Genomic DNA, 25,978 nt, shown 5'->3' with positions numbered 1-25,978 from the left:
CTGTGAGGCAGAGGGGAGTGGGAGAGATCAGAGTTGAAGAAAGAAAAAATAAAACGAGAGGAAAACTAGACAGAGCCCAGTACTGCTAATGGGTATGATCAACCCACCCCTCTCTACCTAGGATCCAAAGAGATGAAAATAGGCTTACTTTATGAATGTTCCTGTAAATACCAGTTGCATTAAGTCTTTTTTGGGTGCTAGCGCCGACATGTCTCCTGGGCGAGAGCCCATTTTGCCAACACCTGTGCCTAATTCTCCTCATCTGTAAAATATGGATAATAATACTACTCTCCGATGGTGTTGTTTGGAATTAAATAGATAAAATACATGTAAGGCATTTAGAATAGCATATGGCATGTAGTAAGCATTCAATAAATGTTAGTCATTACTGCTGTTATGATTATATTATTAATATTATTATTAGGTAACAGCATTTTGAACAAAAGTAGGGAGAGACTTGAGGAATTGATTCTCTATTTCAATTTATTCTCTATTAGAAATTTAGGGGAAAATGGTATTTATTCTAAGAAATTTAAATCAAAAGGAATAAGTGGTAATGTTAAATGTCAATTAGAAAATAAAACGAGGAGCACCTGGGTGGCTCAGTCAGTTAAGTGTCTGACTCTGGGTTTCGGCTCAGGTCATGATCTCATAGGTCACGGGATTAGCCCTGCATCAGGCTCTGCACTCAGTGGGGAGTCCACCTGGAGATTCTCTCCATCTGCTCCTTCTCCCATGCTCGTGCTCTCTCTCTTTCTCTCCCTCTAGCTCAATTAAATAAATAAATCTTGGAAAAAAAGGAAAAGAAAATGAATTGCAAGAAAGATTGTGGATTGGATTCTAACCACTAGGTCTATGTTTCTAGAAGTTGTCTAATGATAGAAATCACCTGAAAGCTTGAGCAAAAAAAAAGGTATGTCCTAGAGACAGTAAAAAAATAAGTGGTTGCCAGGTATTGAGGGTCAGGCATTGAATAGGTGGAGCACAAAGGATTTTTAGGGGAAACTACCCTAATAGTATAAAGGTGGGTACATATCATTATACATTTGTCCAAAGTCCTAGAGTGTACAATACCAAGAGTGAGCCCTAAGAGTAAATTCTAAACTTTGGATAATAATGCTGTGTCAATGTAGGTTCATCAATTGTAACAAATGTACCAGTGTGGTGCTGGATGTTGATAATGGGGAAGCTGTGTATGTGTGGTATCAAGAGGCATATGGGAACCCTCTGCACTTTCCATTCGAATTTGTTGTGAACCTAAAACTACTCTAAAAAAAATAAAGTCTATTTAAAGCAAGTCTATTAAAATTAACTAAATAAAATGAGTCTATTAAAATTTTTTTTAATTAAAACAAAAAATGGGGGGGGGGAATCCCCAGTCTCATTCCGTACAGGATAAATCCAAAGGAACTTGGGAATCTTTATTCATAACAAGGGAATACCAAAATTCTTATGCTCAAGCTAGTTTAGGAAACTGCACTCACCCAAGGCCACATTTCTTGGAGAGCCAAGGAAACAAGACACCCTACTTACATGCTGGCTCTGTTGCTGACCTCATTGATTATCATTCTGTAAAAGTAAATGGCTGCCTACCCCAGCATCAGGTCTTCCCCGGTTGCCCAAACACATCCTCTTGGACCCATTTCTCATTTTCTATGGCCAATCAGTCACAAATCCTTTAAGCTTTACTTTCAATGTCTATTTTTGCCTTTCTATTGTCTATCATAATAATCTTCTCAAAGTACCACTGTTCCTAAAAGGCACTACTCAAACTCTCCATGGGCTTCTCAACCTGTTCAGAAGTAAAGTGTAGATTCCCATCTGGTCCACTCTCTCCTCATTGACCCTGATTATGGGCCTCATTCATGCCCTTCCCCTCGTCAAAACTATCCTTTCCTCTTGACTCCAGCTCTCCAAATATTATTGATACCCTTTTTCCCACGGAGTGCTCCAGTCACATGACCATCCCATTTCTCTGACATTGTAAGATTCATTATTTGTTGCTTGCTTTGACAATTATAATTTTTTTCCTTCCATTTTGTCTTAGCTATTTTATGTTATTTTCGATTGTGACAGGTCAATGAAAACAACTGAAGGACATATAGTAGCCTCTTAAATGAATGAATGAATTTATCAAATAGTACTATTTCTGGGGTGAAATACATGTTCTCTTTGAAAAAGAAGGCCCTATATAATCTGGCCTATGAATTCTAAGGCATTTGTGTGTGTAGAATAAGAAAGACCAATTCTAGACATTTTCTTGTTTATTTTGGTTAACTTTTATCCACACAGTTGTACTATGAAATGGGCTTTTTGTTTTCTTGTTTTCAACATAATGCCAGTTCATTGCAAGTAAATTGCCAGTTCAATGAAATAGCATATACCTACCTGCAGTGACTATGGTTTCAGAAGCTCAAGTTGGAATATAGAGTCTGACAAATGATTTTGTGCTGTTTCCAACAGCAAGAGGCTCCATGGGGGAGATAATCTGGTGACTTCAAAAATTGCACTCTAAGAGATATTTCAATGATTTGGAAAACTGAGATGACATATATAAAATCAGGATTTTCCTGGAAAATCTGGAATGGTGGCCACCATGCTCTTCAATGACTCACATTGTACTAGAGTTATTGAGGATACAAAATGTAAGGCATGGAATGTTCCTGCTACTGAGGAGTTTATGGTATTAGGAAAATAGAACTTCCATAAAGAAAATAGTTACAGGGATTTTAATAAACAACACTAAACAAAATAAAATCCTACAAGAATTTTCACCAATAGAACGTGCCAAAGCTTTGTTTTAAATTATTATTATTTATTTAAATTCAATTAGCCAACATATAATACATCATTAGTTTCTGATGTAGTGTTCAATGATTTATCAGTTGCATATAACACCCAGTGCTCATCACATCAGGTGCCCTCCTTAATGCCCATCACCCAGTTACCTCATCCCCCCTCCTACCTCCCCTTCCTCAACCCTCAGTTTGTTTCCCAGGGTCAAGACTCTCTCATGGTTTGTCTCTCTGATTTCTTCCCCTTCAGTTTTCCCTCCCTTCCCCTATGATCGTCTGCACTATTTCTTATATTCCACATATGAGTGAAACCATATAATTGTCTTTCTCTGATTGACTTATTTCACTTAGTATAATATCCTCCAGTTCCATCCATGTTGATGTAAATGGTAAGTATTCATCCTTTCTGATGGCTGAGTAATATTCCATTGTATATATGAACTACATCTTCTCTATCCATTCATCTGTTGAAGGAGTGCCAAAGCTTTGTATATAGTATTTCAGATCCTCACCAACCATTTGAAGAGGGGATTTTTATTTCCATTTTAGAGATGAGGAAATTAAGCTTGGAAAAGTTGCATGACGTGCTCAATGCACGTCTGTGGAGGAGGGATTCAAACCCAAGTTCTTTCAGGCTCCAGAGCCTCTGTTCTTTCCATTCTGGTGTTGATCCATCCTTTCTTCTACCGTACCACAGCAGAGCTCACAAAGTGATGGTAAAAATTGTTATTTATAATTTAAAACATGTGCACAGAACCAAGACTGATGGGATTACTAGGTTTTCCTCTTTTTCTTTTTCTTTTTCTTTTTTAAAAGATTTTATTTATTTATTTGACAGGGAGAGACACAGCGAGAGAGGGAACACAGGCAGGGGGAGTGAAAGACGGAGAAGCAGGCTTCCCGCGGGGCGCAGGGAGCCCGATGCGGGGCTCGATCCCAGGACCCTGGGATCATGACCTGAGCTGAAGGCAGACGCTTAACGACTGAGCCACCCAGGCACCCCTAGGTTCTCCTCTTTTTCAAAATTGTCTTAAAAACTGTTATAATATTTTATACATAAAAGAGGGAAAGAGGTGACACTAAAGATATAATACGTTACATTTGAACCACCCATGCTTTGTTGGCTCTCATGTAATTAAATTGTTTCTCTTCTTTGGCAGGCAATTATATGGAATTAGCAAGATGAATAAAAATAAACTGATTCATGATTTCCTGGAAGTAGTTTCAAGGGGTGATGTGGAACTCATCTGTGACTATATTACTAAAGTCCATTCCATCCTTGGAAACCTTAACTTTCAGCATCCAAAGACTGGGAATACACCTCTCATTACTGCAGCAGAAGAAAATCTAGCAGAGGTACCATGTGATGTCCTGGGGCCCATGGGTAATCTTCTAAGCTAAGGAGTCCAAGAATGAGCTGCTTACAAATAGCATAATCACTTACCTCTATAAAAGAATGCCTGAAGGCAGGCTTCAAAGGGAATAGGAAAGGGCTTAGAATGGGGACAAGAGGATGAAAAAGACAAATTTCACTCAGCTGAGCAGATTGATGCCTCTATAAGTTCTTGAGAGTCTAAATGCAAGTGGACCCTCAACCCTGCCTAGCCATCTAAATAGCCTCTCTCTTGACTATATTCTTAGCTTTTTTCTCTTTTGACTCCTTTCTATTAACACTTTTTAAACAAATTATAAAATGTAGCATATATGTTAAAATATATATATACAACCTAAATAATGACATTAACACCCATGTACCTACCATCCAAGCCAAAAATTAGAATGTTTCCATCCCTCAAAAGCCTTTTATATTCTCCTCCTGAATTGTGTCCGCCACCCTTCATAATCATTATTCTGAATTTTGGGTTAATCATTTCCTTTGTTTTGTCATCTCTGCTTATATTCCTAAATAATGCATTATTTACTTTTTCCTGTTTTTGAACTTTATAAAAACAAACTCATACTACATGTGTACCTCTGTAACTTGTTCCTTCTCTTTGTTATTGTGTTTTTGATATTCAACCATTTTGAGACATATAACTGTGGTTTTTTGTTTTTACTGCTGTCTAGTAATACATTTATGCCACAACTTATCTGTCTGTCCTACTTGGAAGGACATATGGGTGCTTTCCATATTTATGTGATTACAGACAACAATGCTACTTTCCATTAGAATTTAATATGCTTAGATATCTCCTTTCTGATGACACATAAATAAACAAACACCTCCACTGATCCCACATCCTCCTCCAACCACATCCTTTCCTCTCTCAGACTTCTTCATCTGCAGATCTATGTCAAGAACTATGAAAGATCTAAGATTTTACTCTGCTTATAACCTAACAAGTTAGCCTGCCCCAATTTCTTAGATCCTTGGCATAAGAAACAAAACTGGTTCAGAGACAAAGGGCACTTTATTACTCATAACAATAGGATTACCAGAGTATTATCAGTTTTGTATCATTTCCCTCATCCTAATTCCCACAGGACAGTAGGAAGAGGACCAGATGACCCCTGTTTAGACAGTAGGTTAGATTGCAGCAGGAGAGGAACTCCAAATTAGGGAGCCCAAATCTTTTATAATGGGTAGTAAGCAAACCTACTCCTTGCTTCCAAGGCTGTTCACTCTACAAACAAGCTTGAAAAGAATGTCTGAGGCAAAGGCAGTCAGTGCCTCTGCTCATACAACTTGTAGAAATGTGAGAAACCCAGAGAGACTTGTTTCCTAAAAATATTTACCTTTCACTTCTACATTGTCTTGGCTCCTGGTGAATTTTCCCATGCGCATACCACTCTGATTACTCTGACCAACAGAGGCTGGAACCACATCCATTAATTTGTCTCATACAATATTTAGTCAAAGCTACTATCAGTAGAACTCCAAGAAGTAGAATGAGGCCATATTGTAAACTAGTGTCAACCATGCCATCAATGGTCCTGAACCCCTCCAGCTGAACAAATCCTGTCAACCAGATGGCTTTCTCCTTAAGTTTCTCTGTTGATCTTCTCTCTTGGTCCAAGGCATCAACCCAGGTAAAGCAGTCTGTAGTAGCCATTGCACAGACTTCACCTTGACCCACAAGGAGGAAATCTAGGGCAGTTCTATCATTCATAACAACCCTGGCCAGTGACTTACCTGCTGACCTGAATGTCTTGAAGGGATGAGGTGGTATCATTGATAACTTTAGCTAAAGGCAGAAACAAATTTTGTTCTACTTTTTCTAACTGGACATCTGTCTTAGGGATAATTGTCCACAAGGGGCACATAAATGACAAGTCAACTATCCCCCAGGGAAGCTCCCTCAAGTAACCAATGGTAGCTTCATTTTGGGAAAGCTCTGAAGTTATCTGAGGCTACATGATCTACTGATGGTATTTACTTAAAGATTTGAAGGTCTCTTTTGACCACCCCTAAAGCATAAGTCATTATGTTTTCAGGAGCCATACAAGTTAATGCCAGGTTTCTCTATAAGAGGTATAATCTTGGGGGTACCCCTTGGGGACAAAAATATGGTGTTCTCAATTGTTGGGCTCCTTTGAGTGGGACCTGCATTAGTCAGGGGGCACAGGTTGACAATGTCTCCATGTGACCTCTCAGATGGCTGGTTAGTCTTAGGATTCTCAATTTAATCTGAGTAACTGAGTCTGGTCCTTGATTTGGGAAGATTATCAGTCCTGTTTGTCCCTGCTAACAGCCAAGCAGCATTCATCCACCCCCACAGAATGAGAAGTGATGGCTGCGGGAATGGGAGTGGGAAGAAATTTGGAGGTATAGACAGGTGTTTTACATGGAAGATGTAAGAGGTGGGGTTGTTAACTGCAGTTAGTAATAGACTTTTTTGTAAAGCTAAGGGAACTGGCAATCAAGTCATGATCAGGGCTGTCTGGCAAGGAATAGAAGACCCAGTAGTCAGTCACATGTAAGGTGCTTTGAACAGTTTGGGAGAAACTCTCCAGGACATTTTCTTTCATGAAGAAAATTTCCTGGGTGTTTCTAAAGAACAAAGGTCATCAATGTCTCTCCCTTGCCTGTACTTCATAAGGTTGAAAATGCTCTCTCTTTAGGTACCCTCAACCACCACAAAGTCTGTGTATCCCATTTCAGTGGCTCAGCTTCACCCCATAACAGTTCTCTACTTTGTGCCCAGTCTGTGTTGGTGGCTGTGTTGCCATGTCTAATATGATGATGGATTCAAGCAGCAGTGGAGGAAATCTGGGTTGTATAGCATCAATCAATAGTTTTATTCCAGTCTATCTCATCAGAGAATGGGTGCTTGCCACGGGCTTCTACATGACTTGACCCAGACAGTTTGCTTCCACAGTTTATGGCCCTAAAGAGAAGTGTTTTTAATCCGCCAGTCTGTAATTTTCTAAGTGGCAGGCCCAACAGCCAGACCATTGGCAGCAGCCCAAGAATCAGTAAAAATATAACAAGGCTCATCAAGGGGAGTATTGGCCAGAGCTATGGGAACAGCCTTGAGTTTTACCCACTGAGTGGAACAACCATGTCCCTTGCCAGTTCTGCATAGCTGGCACTGAGGCCAACCAGCTGCAATAGCCCAGTGCACACATCAGGTTTCATCTTGACTGAACCATAATTGACACAGGCCCAGGCACTTAGGGGAATCCCTATGAATCGAAGTACCTTTAAGCCAGAAGTTTTGCTTCAGGTGGTGGAGTGGGGGGGGGGGGGGGGGGGTAGAATTTCCAGCAAAGGAAAAGATACCATTTTTTCATGTGAAGCAAAGATGCCAATGTGTCCAGGCTAGTTACATTCTTAAATACACCATTTCCATTGGACAAATAATGTTTGTTAGGCCTTTCCTACCTTGTTAGTCATTGAGTTCTGGTTTCCCCCAAATGGAAATATTGGACATGAGACCCACAAGATCTCCTTGGATTAGGCATTCAGTTTTGTTTTTTTGTTTTTTGTTTTTTAAAGATTTTATTTATTTATTTGACAGAGAGAGACACAGCGAGAGAGGGAACACAAGCAGGGGGAGTGGGAGAGGGAGAAGCAGGCTTCCCGCTGAGCAGGGAGCCCGATGCGGGGCTCAATCCCAAGACCCTGGGATCATGACCTGAGCTGAAGGCAGACTCTTAATGACTGAGCCACCCAAGTGCCCCTAGGCATTCAGTTTTGACAAAAACCCACTAGCAAGCTAATATCTGATTTTATTTATTTAATTAATTAATTATTTTATTTTTTAAGTAATTTCTACACCCAACATGGGACTTGAACTCACAACCCCGAGATAAAGAGTTGTATGCTCTACTGACTAAGCCAGCCAGGCACCCCTAATATCTGCTTTTTAAAAGTGATATCCCTAGTAGACATGCCGAGGAGGCAACAAGTCCAAATCCCAAGAAATGCCTCCAAATAGAGACTGCCTCCCTTTGCCAGAAACTCCCCAATTGGCAAAATTATCAGTCATAGGGACTCAAAAGGATCAGTAATTCTTTTTTTTTTTTAAAGATTTTATTTATTTATTTGAGAGAGAGAGAATGAGAGACAGAGAGCATGAGAGGGAGGAGGGTCAGAGGGAGAAGCAGACTCCCTGCCGAACAGGGAGCCCGTTGCGGGACTCGATCCCGGGACTCCAGGATCATGACCTGAGCCGAAGGCAGTCGCTTAACCAACTGAGCCACCCAGGCGCCCCAAGGATCAGTAAAGATCTAAAGATACTAGCACTTCTCTACATACTAGCTCATCATGATCAAAAGAATCCTCTTGATACTTAATGGGATGGGGAAATATACATAAAACATTAATTCCTATTACACATTCAGATTGAAGCCATAGCAATAATCCACTGAATTGGCCCAAAGGGCCCGACTTATAGAATCATATTAGCTTTCCTTCCCTACTACAAACTTTGCTCAAACACCATTAGCTGAATTCAGACACCCACTTTTCCCAAGGGACTAGACAGAATGGTGACTTGAAATCTGAATCTAAGAGAGCCATAAAAGTTTGAGTCTCTCCCCAGTGTTCATCACATAACCATGTCAGTGGCTATGACCTTCAGGCCCCTTTGAAGACTGGGTGTCCTTGGCCCCACTTAAAATGATCTTTCTCCTTAAAGCAGCTGAGGTCAAGGTATAGGGGGAGGGAGGGATTAGGAGCATGGCAAAAGAGAGTGGCTCCAGACCAATAAGCAGAGGATATTTACTTTTGGTTTCCAGAAGCATTGAAGCTTCTTGCTGTTCAACAAAATGAACTTCCAATGTTATTGGTCCATACAAAGCTCTTTATCAGGTGGCAAGGTCATTATTACTGACACCATCTATTTCAGCCTCAGGGATCCTTGACTTAGTGGCCATAGCCATATTGCTTTCTGACTGGAACTGCAGGGTTTGCACCCTTTGGTTGACTCCAGCTTGGCTTTCATAGCAAGGCCTTTTTTTTTTTTTTAATTTTTTCAATTTTTTTAAGGATTCTATCTTAATCTGAATCATTTGCTGACCTTTTGTCATGATAACATCTTTACATTTTCACCTGGTTTTAACATAAGGGATAGGGGAGTTTTCCAGGGTAGTGGGGCTAATCACAAAAATTTGCTAGATTTCTTTGTGTCATTTTCTCTCTCTCTAATGGGTCATCTTCATTAGTATTATAACCCAATCCAGGCCAGTAAGAACCTGAACACCACTTCTGTGCTTTATCATGGGAACTTGTCTGTCTCAAGGAAATCTTTCCAGGAGGTTCAAAGCTCCCTTACAGTAGCTGAAACCCACTGCAAAAAATTCTGAGACTTTTATCATCATTAAATGGATCTAAGCTTGTCAGCAGGAAGGGCTGAGCTATAATATAACTATTATCACTCTTCCTTAACAAACATAATGCATCTCACTACCCAGATCCCAAATGAATGAGCCAAAGTTCAAAGCCTGGTTTTTGCCTGTATCAGTCATGAATTTTCCTTCTTTCCTGCTCAGTGGAGATACCCATTTCTGTAACTGTTGTCTGAAAGGGAGTAGAATCTTTTGCCCACCCAGGACAAATCTTGTATTATTTGTTATAGTGGCAGGGACCTGAAGCCGACTGCCAGATTGTTGAGGAAGATAGCAGACATAGAAAAATTATCAAAAACCAGGGAACAGTTGTTTTTTGAACTTATTTCCTGTTACCCAGCCTTTAATTACCTCCCAGTTCCTTAAAGAGGCATTGGTAGTCAATAAAATGGAGGATCGTTTATTGCCCAATTGACCATACAGTTTGGTCAACATATTTGCTACCACTTCCCATGAACTTTCTATAAATCTCATCAGTTACCCCATGAAGCCCTCATTCTTCCTCTATCATTTCTATCTTTCTTATCATCTCATCTTTTGCAAAAATTAGTAACTGTGAAACATCTGAGATTTTTCTTTAAGTTAGCCTACCAGTTTCGGTCTGGCAGAAGACACGAGACTCCTGGGTCAGAGGAAAATGACAGTTTACTATTCACAACTGTAATGGCCAGAGTATCAGCATTTCCTTCAGTTTCCACAAGGCAACATAAAGAAGTGATATCTGTACATGCAGTGGGTTGAATAAAAAGAGGGGAAACCTGAGCTTAGGAAAACTGAGTCTTTTACAATAGACAGTAAGCATGTTTTCCCAATGCTCCCAATGCTCCAGAAAGAGACACTATCTCTATCTTGCAAAGTCATTCACTATATACACTTCTTTGAAAACATGGTCTAGAACAAAGGCAGTCAGCACATCTGCTCACAAAACCTACAAAACACAAGTTCCTGGAGTTTCTGGAGAATTGTCTTCCAACAGCTCCTCTAAAGAGTGTTCTTCTGGTCAATCCTCACTGCCTCCACTTTCTCACCTCTTCAAACTACTGCAGTCTGGCATTGTTCCCTACCAGTCCATTGAAACTGCTTTTGCTGATGTGACCTATAATGTCCTTTATGACCTTTCAGGTATTAGCAGCATTAGATACCAATTTTTCTTGAAATGCTTTCTTCCATTAGCTTCCTTCTGGTTTTTCCCTCACCTCCCAGGCAATATCTCTCCAGTCACATTATGAATTCTTTCTTTTCATACATTAAATATCGGTGTTCCTTAATAATAAGGGGGTGGCTCCTAATTCTGTATCTCAACTCACATCTCTCACCTGAATACCTCTGTGTGTGTGTGTGTGTGTGTGTGTGTGTGGCAGATCTCAAACATAGCATGTCCACATTGTCTTCATTGTTTTTCTCCCCAAATCTAATTCTCCTGAGGAACACCAGCATCAGTGCTTTCCATTTTATTAAATAGCATCAGCATCTATTTATCTTAAATCATTCATTTACTCATTCCTAAGGCATTTATTCATGTGATAAGATCTCTTGCAATGTGGACTTACATGCTAGTGAAGGTGAAACACAACAAATAAGGAAACAAAAAGCACTTAATTACATTACAAATTGCTGTTAGTGCTTTGAAGTAACCAGTAGAGTGAATCCTCTTTTAATAAGGTGGTCAGGAAAATCTTCACTAATGTGGTTACATTTATGCTAAGACTAAAGTAATGATAAAGGATGACATTTGAAGAACTGTTGGGGAAGAAGGGATAACGGAGATAAAGCCTCTTGGTTAGGAAAAAACTTGCATATTTGAGGTAAAAAGGTGACTAGAACTTGCAGCGGAAAGGGGAAGAGTAGCATAAGATGAGGCTGGAAAGGAAGGCAGGGCCCAGACCCCGTAGGACAACCAGGCATGCAAAGGCATTTTTTAAAACTGCTTTAGTGAGATATAATTCACATACCATACAATTCACCCATTTAAGGTGTGGAATTCAGTGGGTTTTAGTATATTCACATGAATATACAATCGTCACCATGGTCAATTTTAAAACATTTTCATCATCTCAAAAAGAACTACCCACCTCCCTGCCCCCCCCCCCCAAAAGAAACTCTGAACCCTTTAGCTATCTCTTTCTATCTTTCCTCCTTTTCCCTGCCCTGGCCCTAAGCAACCACTAATCTACTTTCTGTCTCTATAAATCTTCCTATTCTGGACTTTCATATAAATGGAATCATACAGCATGTGGTCTTTTGTGATTGGCTTCTTTCACTTAGCATACTGTTTTCAAGGTTCATGTTGCAGCATGGATCAGCACTTCATTCCTTTTCATAGTTGAATAATATTCTGTTATATGGGTATACCGCATTTTCATTATTCATTTGTCCATTGATGGAAATTTGGGTTGTTTCCATGTTTTGGCTATGATGAATAAGGCTGCCACAAACATTTGTGTATAAGTATTAATGTGGTCATATGTTTTCATTTCTCTTTCATTCCACTTCTAGAATTCCTAGGGGTGGAATTACTGGGTCATATGGGAACTCTATGTTTAATCATTTGAGGAACTGCCAGAATGTTTTTTAAAGTGGCTATACCATTTACAACAGTGTATAAGGGTTCTGATTTCTTCAGAACCTTGACAACACTTATTATTTTCTGACTTTTTGAATCTATCCACTGTAATGGGTTTCAGACAAAGGTATTTGGAAATGGAGAGACCTATTAGAAGGTTGTTGCATTGTTTCAGGCCAAAGATCATGGTGGCCGGGTCCTCAGTGGCAGTAGGGAAACTAGACAAAAATGGACTGAAGTGAAAAACCTGGGGATTATCTTGATTTCTGGCTCATCATCAACACCCACATCTAATCAGTTCTATCTCCTAAATATTCTTGGATTATGCCCTCAGTTGCTACAGTTCTACTACCACTTTCCTGATTTGGTACCATTTTCTCTACATGAGGCCACTGAGTAATCTCATTGGTCTCTCAACTTCTGCTCTTCCCACAGTGATTTTTTTGGAGTGCTGATCTGATCATGTCATCTCTCTGTTTATTTTATTTTATTTTTTTTTAAAGATTTTATTTATTTATTTGAGAGAGAGAGAATGAGAGAGAGCACATGAGAGGGGGGAGGGTCAGAGGGAGAAGCAGACTCCCCGCCGAGCAGGGAGCCCGATGCGGGACTCGATCCCGGGACTCCAGGATCATGACCTGAGCCGAAGGCAGTCGCTCAACCGACTGAGCCACCCAGGCGCCCCATCTCTCTGTTTAAAATCTTTCACTGGCTTCCCATTGCCCTGAAGATACAACTCTAATTCCTAAAGGGAGTTGGTAAAGCCTTTCAGGATTTATCTACTGTTGACTTCTCCATCACATTTCCTTACCCTCCATCCCCCCATCCTGAGCTCCATGTCTAATTTAGACTTCCATAGCTTTGAATGTTATTTGTTCTTTTGTCCTCTGTATTCATCATCTTGGGCTTTCCATAGCAAAAATACCATGGTTGAGTAGCTTAAACAATAGAAATTAATTTTTTCATAGTTCTGGAAACTGGGAAGTCCAATATCAAGATTCTGGCCAATTTGGTTTCTGGTGAGAGCTTTTTTCCTGGCTTATAGATGGCCACTTTCTCTCTGTGTCCTCACTTGGCAGAGAGAAAGAGAACAAGTTCTCCTGTCTCTTCGTATAATGACACTAATCCTATCAGATCAGGGCCCCATTTCTAGAACCTCATCTAACCTTAATTACTTCCTAGAGGCCCCCTCTCCAAATACAGTCACATTGGAGATTAGGGCTTCAACATATGAATTTGAGAAGAAATAATTCAGTCCATAGCATCCACTGTACTTTGTTTACACTATATCCTTTGCTTGAAACAATCTTTCCCCTAGCCTTTGCCTAGTTAACCAAGTCTGATCCCTCAGTTCTCAGCTTAATAGACATCATTTTCTCCACGAAGTCTTCCTGGACCCTCCAAGACAGCTTAATTCATTTCTTCTAAGTGGCCACCTTCAGTCTCCTATATTTACCCTATCATTGCATTTATCACACTATGTCACAATTGCCTTTTTATCTGTCTCTGTTCCTCATTAGTTTGTAAATGCCTTAAAGCTTGGTTCCTGCCTTGTTCATTGTTGGAGTCTCAGCACCAAGGACAGTTCTTGACCCATGTTAATCATTCAATCTTATTTGTTGAATAAATTATGTATCAACATTTTGAATAGCATTTCTTTGCTCCCTAGAAATACTTGTGGAAATATTTGTACTTTCAAGAATGTATGTCTAAATTTGGGGGGTTTATATTTTATTTTTTTTAAAGATTTTATTTATTTGAGAGGGAGAGAGAGTGCAAGAACAGGGGGAGGGAGAAGCAGACTCCTGCTGAGCAGGGATGCTGGGATCATAACCTGAGCCAAAAGCAGATACTTAACTCACTGAGCTAACCAGGAGCCCTGGGTTTTATATTTAAATTACAGATCATACTAATAGGACTTGGATGCTTTATGTGGGTTTAACATAATATACTCACAGACTTCTAGTTTTAAGAAAAGAATAGTATCCCCAAGGGGTGCCTGGCTGTTAGAGCAGGTAACTCTTTTTTTTTTTTTTTTAAGATTTTATTTATTTGAGAAAGAGGCAACACAAGCATGGGGGAGGGGCAGACTCCCTGCTGAGCATGGAGCCCAATGCAGGGCTCAATCCCAGGACCCTGAGATCATGACCTAAGCTGAAGTCAGATGCTTAACCAACTGAGTGACTCAGGCACCCCAAGCATGTGACTCTTGGTCTCAGGGTTGTGAGTTCAAGCCCCATGTTGGGTATAGAGATTACTTAAAAATAAAATCTTAAAAAAGAAAAGAATAGTATCCTCAAATCATCCATGTCATGGAGATTTTTGTTTTCCTAACTTAAAAAAGGCAAATAGCAATCATCAGCATTCAAATCAATTCTTCATTTTTATGCCCCTCTTATTCTCCTTTCCTACATCATGAATCAAAGCCATGTCTAACTAAGTTTTCTGAGTAGCCCTGAAGATACTATTTGCACTCAAAAATGTAAATAAGAATGTTGTGGTGTTGCAGGTTGTTGAATTTCTTCTGGAAAAGGGAGCAGATATCACCCTTTGTAATTACAGCAATCAAACCGCAGTTCATGTGGCTAATTGCGATGTGCAAAGACAACTCTTGGCCATCAATGGAATCCAGGCTCCCCAAATGCAACTTCTACAAAGTTCATGGCAAGGCGATCTTGAACAACTTCAACACTTGCTGGTAAGTTAAATTGATGTTTGTTTCTGCCTTTGGATAGGTGAATGGTAAGAAAGGACTACATAGGACTCCTTTTAAAGAAAAATAAGTTCTTTGCAAATGCAGTCCCAGAAAGTTTCAGGAAGAAAATAGGAGAAAGAAACAGGATCAAAGAGGATACTAGGGTGGAAAACAGGATAATAAAAGAACACAGCAGCAGCCTATTTCCACCTTCCTCCAGCTGGATGTTAGAATCACACAGCACCCATGGGAAATGATATGCTCCCAGGATGCCCCTAGAGAACTGCTGTCAACTTGCTCAGAGGAGTTCTCTTGACATCATTGCCATTTGTACAATTGCTGTTTAGATCCCTTTGGACCAGCTGCACTTATTATCTTTATCCTGAAAAGGGAATCAGAGAGCCTATGCTTTGCATAATATTTAGTTGTAACCAGAGGAGTTAAGAGGATATGTTTTTTAAGTGCTTTCTTCTAAAGGTATTGATCTTCTTGTTTAGATCTTCTAGCCACAGATATGCTTTCCCAAAGTAACTTACAAAACCTTATACATAACCAAGGACTTTAATTGTCGGTGACCGGCAGCTGTCTATTCTTGGTATTTACCTTCAGAGATACTGTCAGATCACATGATCTTCCAACTGAAAGAAAATCAATTGCTGCTAGGAAACAGTTTCTTCTAGTCCCTATGGTAGAGACACAAACAGATAAAGAGAAAGTGAACAGAATTCTGGTCACCTAGAGTTCAAAGAAATCTACAACAAAATCCAAAGGACTCTTTAAATTCTTTTGTTGTATTAAACCATAGTCTAAAATTGCCATATGTCATAACTGAAGCTTAGAACACTTTTGAAAGACAATAATTTTATTTCAATGGTATTTGTAACAGTTGTTATAATCCAATATGTTTTCATAACCACATTTTTCCACCCTAAATATTAGCAGCCACTTTTTAAGAAACTGGTGACTATCACTGAATCCAGAACTTAATAAGCAGATATGCTGAATTAATGTGCTATTGGAAGGGTACTCTCAGCTCAAACCTTTCATGTTGGTTCTAACTAATAATAAACATTGATATAAGAGGTAGTTTCTTTTCAGAGACTGAAAAAAAATATTAACTAATTAATTCCCATAGCACGCCTCTGAGGTAATATCATTATCTTTAGTCTGTCCCTAGAGAAACTGAGGTAAAAACATTGACTATACTGATATGGCATAAAGTGAAATAGAGATGGAAATTAGTGAGTTACTTTGGTCTACAAAATAAGCAATTTGGATAATTTGGCCTTACAGTGGTTTTTCAGTTCTGAATTATCCAAATTAAGTTTTACTTTCATTAAAGCAGCAAATATCATCTATATACCCACCTACATTTGACTGTTTATATACAGTTAAATGAGCTACCTTATTATTGTGGATCATTCATTCACTCCACAAATATTTATTGAGCATGTGTCAAATTCTACTCAGTGCTTTTCATATTCTATCTCCGATCATCAATCCTCTCCCTGCAGCAGAGGCTGGGAGTCTGCTTTTCCTTCTCCCTAGGCCTCTCCCCTGGCTCAGCTCATGCTCTCTCTCTCTTGCTTAGTCTCTCTCTCAAATAAACAAACAAAATCTTAAAAAAAAAAAAACTCACAGAGAAGACATTGTTTTTCCTACTGACAGCTGAGGACTCTGAAGGTCAGAGAGTAGGATTGCCAGATTTTGCAAACAAAAAAATACAGGACATTCAATTAAATTTGAATTTCAGATAAATACCAAATAAATATTTTAATATAATTATGCCCCCAGTGAAAATTATTCATTGCTTAACTGGATGTCCATTGATTTAATCAAGTGTCCTTGATATAACCTTATCAGCGAGGTTAAAGAATGAGCTTAAGGAAGTAAAATTCAAACCCAAGTCTGTCTGTCTCTTAGGCCTGTGTTCTTTCAATTCATCAGCCCCTCCTCAATATAGATACTGAGAAAGAATGTACTGAGGTTAAAATGAAAATTTGGCTAAACAAGGAAAATGCAAAGATTAGTATAAATAGTCACACAGTAAAAACATAACAGAAATTAAGCTTCTTGTTTTTAAAGGCATCTGAAGAGTTCCTGGATATAAATTTCCCAAACCAACATGGCTTGACCCCTCTGATGCTGGCTGTGAGGGATGTGGATCTGTTTGAGGGTCTTGATATGTCAACAGTCTACAGACCTGTGGAGGTTCTGTCTGAGCTCCTCAAGCATCACGCGTGAGTAAGAGTGGTCAGTCAGCATCAGTGGAAGAGGTTCTATGTCACTGTTATTTTTAGAAGTCACTTGTAAACCTAAACATATAGATTGCTTTTTGCAGTCAAATGCTCTACCACTGAGCTATACCCCCATATAGATTGCTTTTTAAAATTCTACATATTGGGGTGCCTGGCTGGCTCAGTCGGTAGAGCATGTGACTCTTGATCTCGGGGTTGTAAGTTCAAGCTCTGCATTGGGTGTAGACACTGCTTAAAAATAAAATCTCAAAAAAAATTTTATATTGAATTGAATGCACATGCATGTTCATAAAAGAGACTTAGCAGTTGCAAAGTGATGTACAGATGTTAGATGTTGCTATCTATTATTCTTATGATGTTGACTATTTTTTTGTTTAAATATTATTTTGGTAGTTATGAGGAGTGTCAAATATTTCTTGAGTATGTAACTCCTTACCCCCAAGTTGTTACTAATTATTTCAGAAAACATTGTCAATTATCAAAAGCAATTTATAGTAGTGATTTCCAGTTATCTAAAAATTATTATATGCCAAAATGCTCTTTAGGAGGAGGGTAAGTAAACAATTAGCTTTTTTAAAAAAAAAAATCAGGATTAATACACAGTTTTTCATGTTGGAATTGCAGTTTCCTAATACTGTTACCTGGATATCTTATCATCAAATAAGAACAGATGGCCCAAATTCTTTCTCAGTATTTCATGAGAATTTTGTTTGGGGAATAAAAGAGGAAAAGGGAGCTACAAGAACAAAAGTATAGTTAAGAACATGAGCTATTGTAAAAGGATCAGTTAGTATAATGGGATAAAGATGAAAGTTTGAAGCTACCTTAGACTTCAGAGTTAAGAAACAACTTGAGGAGATTGTTTAACATGGAGATTACTGGACACCACTCCGGAGATGGTGTTCAATAGGCCTGGAGTGGGGTCCGGAATATAGGAAATCAAAAAATGCCACATTGAGAAACACTAATCAAGGCAAACGAGCAAACTCAAGTGCCAATGAGTTAAGTGACTTACTTACTGCCACATATCAAGGCAGTGGCTGTCCCCTGATTCTTGGTCCTATGCTATTTTTTTGAATCATGACCTTTGATGGAGAAAAATCCATAAGAGATTATTGTTGCAGATGATAAAACATCAAAGAGAAATGAGAAGATCATGTAGAGGGATTTTATGACAAGATCACTCCACTCAACCAGAGCCTGTGAAATAAACATGTCAGCTTAATTTTAAAGAGAGATTCTATGCCATTCTACTATTTTGAATGATAAAAAGCTAGCTGTTAGCATTAGAAAAAAAGAATCATCAAGAAAGTAAGCAGTTAGCTAAATCACTGGAAAGAAAAAAACCTATCAAGTCAGCTATTTGGAATGGTAAGACAACAGTTTATCAGGATGTTTCAATCTTTCCTTGATTTACTCATCATTAAAGAATTATGAAAACTTTTGCCCAAAGTTGGACATTTTCTGCAAATATTGGAATGTTTTTAGGATGGGAGTGGGAATAAGATATACAGCATAATCCTTTTACTTAAAAATCTTGAAAAATTGTCACTCTCTCTTATATTTTGAAGTTATTATTGTCAGCTCCAAACTCGGTTATTACTTTTATTTATTTGATGTCAATGTTTTTCCCTCATATTGTTTTTTTAATAGATTTAACTAAATTATCTTTGATGTTGATTCTATTCTTCCTAGAGATCCTAAACTCTGTGATTTTAGTGGAAAATCGGCAATACATTATGTGTCACAAATACAAAGTTTTAGGAAACAGCAGTTATTGGACATTCTAATGAATTCTATGCCAAAACCAGGTAAATACTTCTATCCCACTTTCCCCTTATTGAAAAGCCTTATTAGAAATCTTTCTTTTTCTTCATGTATTTGATGGATTCATTTAAAGATATCAAGGCAACAACAATTTATTGAGCAGTGACTATATACAAGGCCCATGACTAGGTATTCTGGGGGATGCAAAGAAATCTAAGACATGGTCCAAATTCTTTTTTTTTTTATGTTATGTTAATCACCATACATTACATCATTAGTTTTTGATGTAGTGTTCCATGATTCACTGTTTGCGTATAACACCCAGTGCTCCATGCAGTACGTGCCCTCTTTAATACCCGTCATCAGGCTAACCCATCCCCCCACCCCTGTCCCCTCCAGAACCCTCAGTTTGTTTCTCAGAGTCCATAGTCTCTCATGGTTTGTCTCCCCCTCTGATTCCCCCCCCTTATTCTTCCCTTCCTGCTATCTTCTTTTTTTTTTTTTTTAACATATAATGTATTATTTGTTTCAGAGATACAGGTCTGTGATTCAACAGTCTTATACAATTCACAGCGCTCACCATAGCACATACCCTCCCCAATGTCATCACCCAGCCACCCCATCCCTCCCACCCCCCACCACGCCAGTAACCCTCAGTTTGTTTCCTGAGATTAAGAATTCCTCATTATTGGTGAGGTCAGATGATACATGTCTTTCTCTGATTGACTTACTTCGCTCGGCATAATACCCTCCAGTTCCATCCATGTCATTGCAAATGGCAAGATTTCATTCCTTTCGATGGCTGCATAATATTCCATTGTATATATATACCACCTCTTCTTTATCCATTCATCTGTTGATGTACATCTTGGCTCTTTCCATAGTTTGGCTATTGTGGACATTGCTGCTATAAACATTGGGGTGCATGTACCCCTTCGGATCCCTACGTTTGTATCTTTAGGGTAAATACCCAGTAGTGCAATTGCTGGATCGTATGGTAGCTCTATTTTCAACTTTTTGAGGAACCTCCATACTGTTTTCCAGAGTGGTTGCACCAGCTTGCATTCCCACCAACAGTGTAGGAGGGTTCCCCTTTCTCCACATTCTCGCCAACATCTGTCCTTTCCTGACTTGTTAATTTTAGCCATTCTGACTGGTGTGAGGTGGTATCTCACTGAGGTTTTGATTTGGATTTCCCTGATGCCGAGCGATGTTGAGCACTTTTTCGTGTGTCTGTTGGCCATTTGGATGTCTTCTTTGGAAAAAATGTCTGTTCATGTCTTCTGCCCATTTCCTGATTGGATCATTTGTTCTTTGGGTGTTGAGTTTAATAAGTTCTTCTTTTTTTTTAAAGATTTTATTTATTTGACAGAGAGAGCACAAGCAGAGGGAGAGAGAGGGAGAAGCAGGCTCCCCGTGGAGCAAGGAGCCCAATGTGGGACTCGATCCCAGGACCCTGGGATCATGACCTGGGCCGAAGGCAGCTGCTTAACCGACTGAGCCACCCAGGCATCCCAATAAGTTCTTTATAGATTTTGGATACTAGCCCTTTATCTAATATGTCATTTGCAAATATCTGCTCCCATTCTGTTGGTTATATTTTGGTTTTGTTGACTGTTTCTTTTGCTGTGCAAAAGCTTTTTATCTTGATGAAGTCCCAATAGTTCATTTTTGCTCTTGCTTCCCTTGCCGTTGGCAATGTTTCTAGGAAGAAGTTGCTTTGGCTGAGGTCGAAGAGGTTGCTGCCTGTGTTCTCCTCAAGGATTTTGATGGACTCCTGTCTCACATTTAGGTCTTTCAACCATTTTGGTGTAAGGAAATGGTCCACTTTCATTCTTCTGCATGTGGCTGTCCAATTTTCTGAACACCATTTGTTGAAAAGACTGTCTTTTTTCCATTGGACATTCTTTCCTGCTTTGTTGAAGATTAGTTGACCATAGAGTTGAGGGTCCATTTCTGGGCTACCTATTCTGTTCTCTGTTACATTGATCTGTGTCTGTTTTTTTTTTTTTTTAAAGGTTTTATTTATTTATTTGAGAGAGAGAGAATGAGAGAGAGCAGATGAGAGGGGGAGGGTCAGAGGGAGAAGCAGACTCCCTGCCGAGCAGGGAGCCCAATGCGGGACTCGATCCAGGGACTCCAGGATCATGACCTGAGCCGAAGGCAGTCACTTAACCAACTGAGCCACCCAGGCGCCCGATCTGTGTCTGTTTTTGTGCCAGTACCATACTGTCTTGATGATTACAGCTTTGTAATAGAGCTTGAAGTCCGGGACTGTGATGCCACCAGCTTTGCTTTTCTTTTTCAACATTCCTCTGGCTATTCGGGGTCTTTTCTGGTTCCATACAAATTTTCGGATTATTTGGGGGCGCCTGGGTGGCTCAGTTGGTTGAGCGACTGCCTTCGGCTCAGGTCATGATCCTGGAGTCCCGGGATCGAGTCCTGCATCGGGCTCCCTGCTCGGCGGGGAGTCTGCTTCTCCCTCTGATCCTCCCCCCTCTCATGTGCTCTCTCTCATTCTCTCTCTCTCAAATAAATGAATAAAAATCTTTAAAAAAAATTTTAGGATTATTTGTTCCATTTCTTTGAAAAAAGTGGATGGTGTTTTGATAGGGATTGCATTGAATGTGTAGATTGCTCGAGGTAGCATTGACATCTTCACAATATTTGTTCTTCCAATCCATGAGCATGGAACGTTTTTCCATTTCTTTGTGTCTTCCTCAATTTCTTTCATGAGTATTTTATAGTTTTCTGAGTACAGATCCTTTGCCTCTTTGGTTAGACTTATTCCTAGGTATCTTATGGTTTTGGGTGCAATTGTAAATGGGATCGACTCCTTAATTTCTCTTTCGTCTGTCTTGTTGTTGGTGTATAGGAATGCCACTGATTTCTGTGCATTGATTTTATATCCTGCCACTTTACTGAAGTCCTGTATGAGTTCTAGCAGTTTTGGGGTGGAGTCTTTTGGGTTTTCCACATAAAGTATCATATCATCTGCAAAGAGTGAGAGAGTGACTTCTTTGCCAATTTGGATGCCTTTTATTTCTTTTTATTGTCTGATTGCTGTGGCTAGGACATCTAGTACTATGTTGAATAGCAGTGGTGATAGTGGACATCCCTGCCGTGTTCCTGACCTTAGGGGGAAAGCTCTCAGTTTTTCCCCATTGAAAATGATATTCACTGTGGGTTTTTCATAGATGGCTTTTATGATATTGAGGTATGTACCCTCTATCCCTATCCTCTGAAGAGTTTTGATCAAGAAAGGATGCTGTACTTTGTCAAATGCTTTTTCTGCATCTATTGAGAGGATCCTATGGTTCTTGTTCTTTCTTTTATTAATGTCTTGTATCACATTGATTGATTTGTGGATGTTGAACCAAACTTGCAGCCCAGGGATAAATCCCACTTGGTCGTGGTGAATAATCCTTTTAATGTACTGTTGGATCTATTAGCTAGTATTTTGGTGAGAATTTTTGCATCCATATTCATCAGGGATATTGGTCTGTAATTCTCCTTTTTGGTGGGGTCTTTGTCTGGTTTTGGGATCAAGGTAATGGTGGCCTCATAAAACGAGTTTGGAAGTTTTCCTTCCATTTCTATTTTTTGGAACAGTTGCAGAAGAATAGTATTAATTCTTCTTTAAATGTTTGGTAGAATTCCCCTGGGAAGCCATCTGGCCCTGGGCTTTTTTGGGGGGGGAGGGGGAGATTTTTGATGACCGCTTCAATTTCCTTAGTGGTTATAGGTCTGTTCAGGTTTTCTATTTATTCCTGGTTCAGTTTCGGTAGTTGATACATCTCTAGGAATGCACACATTTCTTCCAGATTATCTAATTTGCTGGCATAGAGTTGCTCATAATATGTTCTTATAATTGTTTGTATTTCTTTGGTGTTGGTTGTGATCTCTCCTCTTTCATTCATGATTTTATTTATTTGGGTCGTTTCTCTTTTCTTTTTATAAGTCTGGCAGGGGTTTCTCAATCTTGTTAATTGTTTCAAAGAACCAGCTCCTAGTTTTGTTTATCTGTTCTACTGTTCTTTTGGTTTCTATTTCATTGATTTCTGCTCTGATCTTTATTATTTCTCTTCTCCTGTTGGGTTTAGGCTTTATTTGCTGTTCCTTCTCCAGCTCCTTTAGGTGCAGAGTTAGGTTGTGTATTTGAGACCTTTCTTATTTCTTGAGAAAGGCTTGTATTGCTATATACTTTCCTCTTAGGACTGCCTTTGCTGCATCCCAAAGATTTTGAATAGTTGTGTTTTCATTTTCATTGGTTTCCATGTATTTTTTTGATTCTTCTTTAATTTCCTGGTTGACCCATTCATTCTCTAGTAGGATGCTCTTTAGCCTCCATGTACTTGAGTTCTTTCCAACTTTCCTGCTGTGATTGAGTTCTAGTTTCAAAGCATTGTGGTCTGAAAATATGCAGGGAATGATCCCAATCTTTTGGTACCAGTTGAGACCTGATTTGTGACCTTGGATGTGATCTATTCTGGAGAATGTTCCATGGGCACTAGAGAAGAATGTGTATTCTGTTGCTTTGGGACGGAATGTTCTGAATATATCTGTGAAGTCCATTTGATGCAGTGTGTCATTTAAAGTCTTTATTTCCTTGTTGATCTTTTGCTTAGATGATCTGTCCATTTCAGTGAGGGGGGTGTTAAAGTCCCCTACTATTATTGTATTGTTGCCGATGTGTTTTTTTGCTCTTGTTATTAATTGGCTTATATAATTGGCTGCTCCCATGTTAGGGGCATAGATATTTACAGTTGTTAGATCTTCTTGTTGGATAGACCCTTTAAGTAGGATATAGTGTCCTTCCTCATCTCTTATTACAGTCTTTGGTTTAAAATCTAATTTGTCTGATATAAGGATTGCCACCCCAGGTTTCTTTCCATGTACATTAGCATGGTAAATGGTTTTCCACCCCCTCACTTTCAATCTGGGGGTGTCTTTGGTTCTAAAATGAGTCTCTTGTAGACAGCATATCGATGGGTCTTGTTTTTTAATCCAGTCTGATAGCCTGTGTCTTTTGATTGGGGCATTTAACCCATTTACATTGAGGGTAACTATTGAAAGATAGGAATTTAGTGCCATTGTATTGCCCATAAGGTGAATGTTACTGTATATTGTCTGTGTTCCTTTCTGGTCTATGATACTTTCAGGCTCTCTCTTTGCTTAGAGGATCCCTTTCAATATTTCTTGTAGGGCTGGTTTCGTGTTTGCAAATTCCTTTAGTTTTTGTTTGTCCTGGAAGCTTTTACTCTCTCCTTCTATTTTCAATGACAGCCTAGCTGGATATAGTATTCTTGGCTGCATATTTTTCTCATTTAGTGCTCTGAATATATCATGCCAGTCCTTTCTGGCCTGCCAGGTCTCTGTGGATAGGTCTGTTGCCAATCTAATGTTTCTACCATTGTAGGTTACAGATCTCTTGTCCTGAGCTGCTTTCAGGATTTTCTCTTTGTCTCTGAGACTCTTAAGTATTACTATTAGATGTCAGGGTGTTGACCTATTTTTATTGATTTTGAGGTGGGTACTCTGGGCTTCCTGGATTTTGATGCCTGTTTCCTTCCCCAAATTAGGGAAGTTCTCTGCTATAATTTGCTCCAATATACCTTCTGCCCGTCTCTCTTTCTTCTTCTTCTGGGTTCCCAATTATTCTAATATTGTTTTGTCTTATGGTATCCCTTCTCTCGAATTCTGCCCTCGTGATCCAGTAGTTGTTTATCTCTCTTTCTCAGCTTCTTTATTTTCCATCATTTGGTCTTCTACATCACTATTTCTCTCCTCTGCCTCATTTATCCTAGCAGTTAGAGCCTCCATTTTTGATTGCACCTCATTAATAGCCTTTTTGATTTCAACTTGGTTAGATTGTAGTTCTTTTATTTCTCCAGAAAGGGTTTCTCTAATATCTTCCATGCTTTTTTCCAGCCCAGCTAGTATCTTTAAAATCATCATTCTGAACTCTAGTTCTGACATGTTATTAATGTCCATATTGATTAGGTCCCTGGCAGTCAGTACTGCCTCTTGTTCTTTTTTTTGAGGTGATTTTTTCCGTCTTGTCATTTTGTCCAGAGGAGAATAGATGAATGAGAGAACAAAATGCTAACAGGGTAACAACTTCCCCAGAAAAATATACACTAAACAAATCAGAAGAGACCTGAAACCGGGGGAAAAGAAAGGGAAAGAAAGAAAAAAGAAAGAAAAAGAAAAAATTATAAAAATGAACAAACAAAAACAAAACCAGAATATGATCAAATATGATCAGGCTGGTGCATAGATCAGTGCCACACACTAGATTTTGGGCGTATTTTGGTCCGTTAGAAGACAGTGCCTCCCAAAATTTTAAAGAAAGAAAAACTTATATATGTACAAAAATAAGGGTTAATACGATGAAGGGATGGAATATACTGTAAAGATGAAAATTATAAAAGATTTTATAAAAGGAATTAATAAGATAAGAAGTTGGTTGAAAAAGAAAGATGAAGGGCGCCTGGGTGGCTCAGTTGGTTAAGCGACTGCCTTCGGCTCAGGTCATGATCCCGGAGTCCTGGGATTGAGTCCCACATTGGGCTCCCTGCTCGGCAGGGAGTCTGCTTCTCCCTCTAACCCTACCCCCTCTTGTGCTCTCTCTCTCAATCTCTCTCTCTTTAATAAATAAATTTTAAAAAATCTTTAAAAAAAAAAGAAAAAAGAAAAAAGAAAGAAGAGGATTTAAAAAAAAAAGGAAGAGAATGTGATCAGGCAGGAGACTAGAACAAAGCCATACACTAGAGATTTAGGGTATATTTTGGTCTGTTAGAAGAAACTGTATCCCAAAATTTTAAAGAGAGAACAACATATATATATATATATATATACCAAAAATAAGGTTAACTACTATGAAGGGATAGAATTTGACTCTAAAAATGAAAAATAAAAAAGATTTTTTAAAAAAGGGATTGATAAGACGTTGGTTGAAAAAGGGAAAAAGAAAAAGTAAAAAAAAAGTTAAAAAAATTAACTTTGAAAGAGTAAAGAATCATGGTAAAAAAAGCCATGAATTCTCTGTGCAGTATTCCTTTAGTGCTGGTGTTCTGCCGTTCTCATTGATCGGTAAACTTGGTCT

At 39.0% G+C, this 25,978-nt stretch overlaps 1 protein-coding gene across 1 annotated transcript in view; it reads left to right on the top strand.

Annotated features, from left to right (window-relative positions):
- Positions 1-208: 208 nt before the first annotated feature.
- Positions 209-25,978, top strand: part of MAP3K19 (mitogen-activated protein kinase kinase kinase 19) — a 74,323-nt gene continuing 48,553 nt past the window's right edge. Inside the window, exons 1-6 of the mRNA XM_021695852.1 lie at positions 209-264; positions 1,134-1,193; positions 3,956-4,151; positions 14,660-14,848; positions 16,931-17,085; positions 18,799-18,914. Of these exons, the coding sequence (XP_021551527.1) occupies positions 209-264; positions 1,134-1,193; positions 3,956-4,151; positions 14,660-14,848; positions 16,931-17,085; positions 18,799-18,914 (772 nt within the window). The remainder of the gene's footprint in view (positions 265-1,133; positions 1,194-3,955; positions 4,152-14,659; positions 14,849-16,930; positions 17,086-18,798; positions 18,915-25,978) is intronic.

This window comes from Neomonachus schauinslandi, chromosome 3, assembly GCF_002201575.2.
Source record: "Neomonachus schauinslandi chromosome 3, ASM220157v2, whole genome shotgun sequence".
Lineage (NCBI taxonomy): Eukaryota > Metazoa > Chordata > Mammalia > Carnivora > Phocidae > Neomonachus > Neomonachus schauinslandi.
The sequence above is the reverse complement of the archived record's forward strand: the minus strand, read 5'-3'. Positions and strand labels throughout refer to the sequence as shown.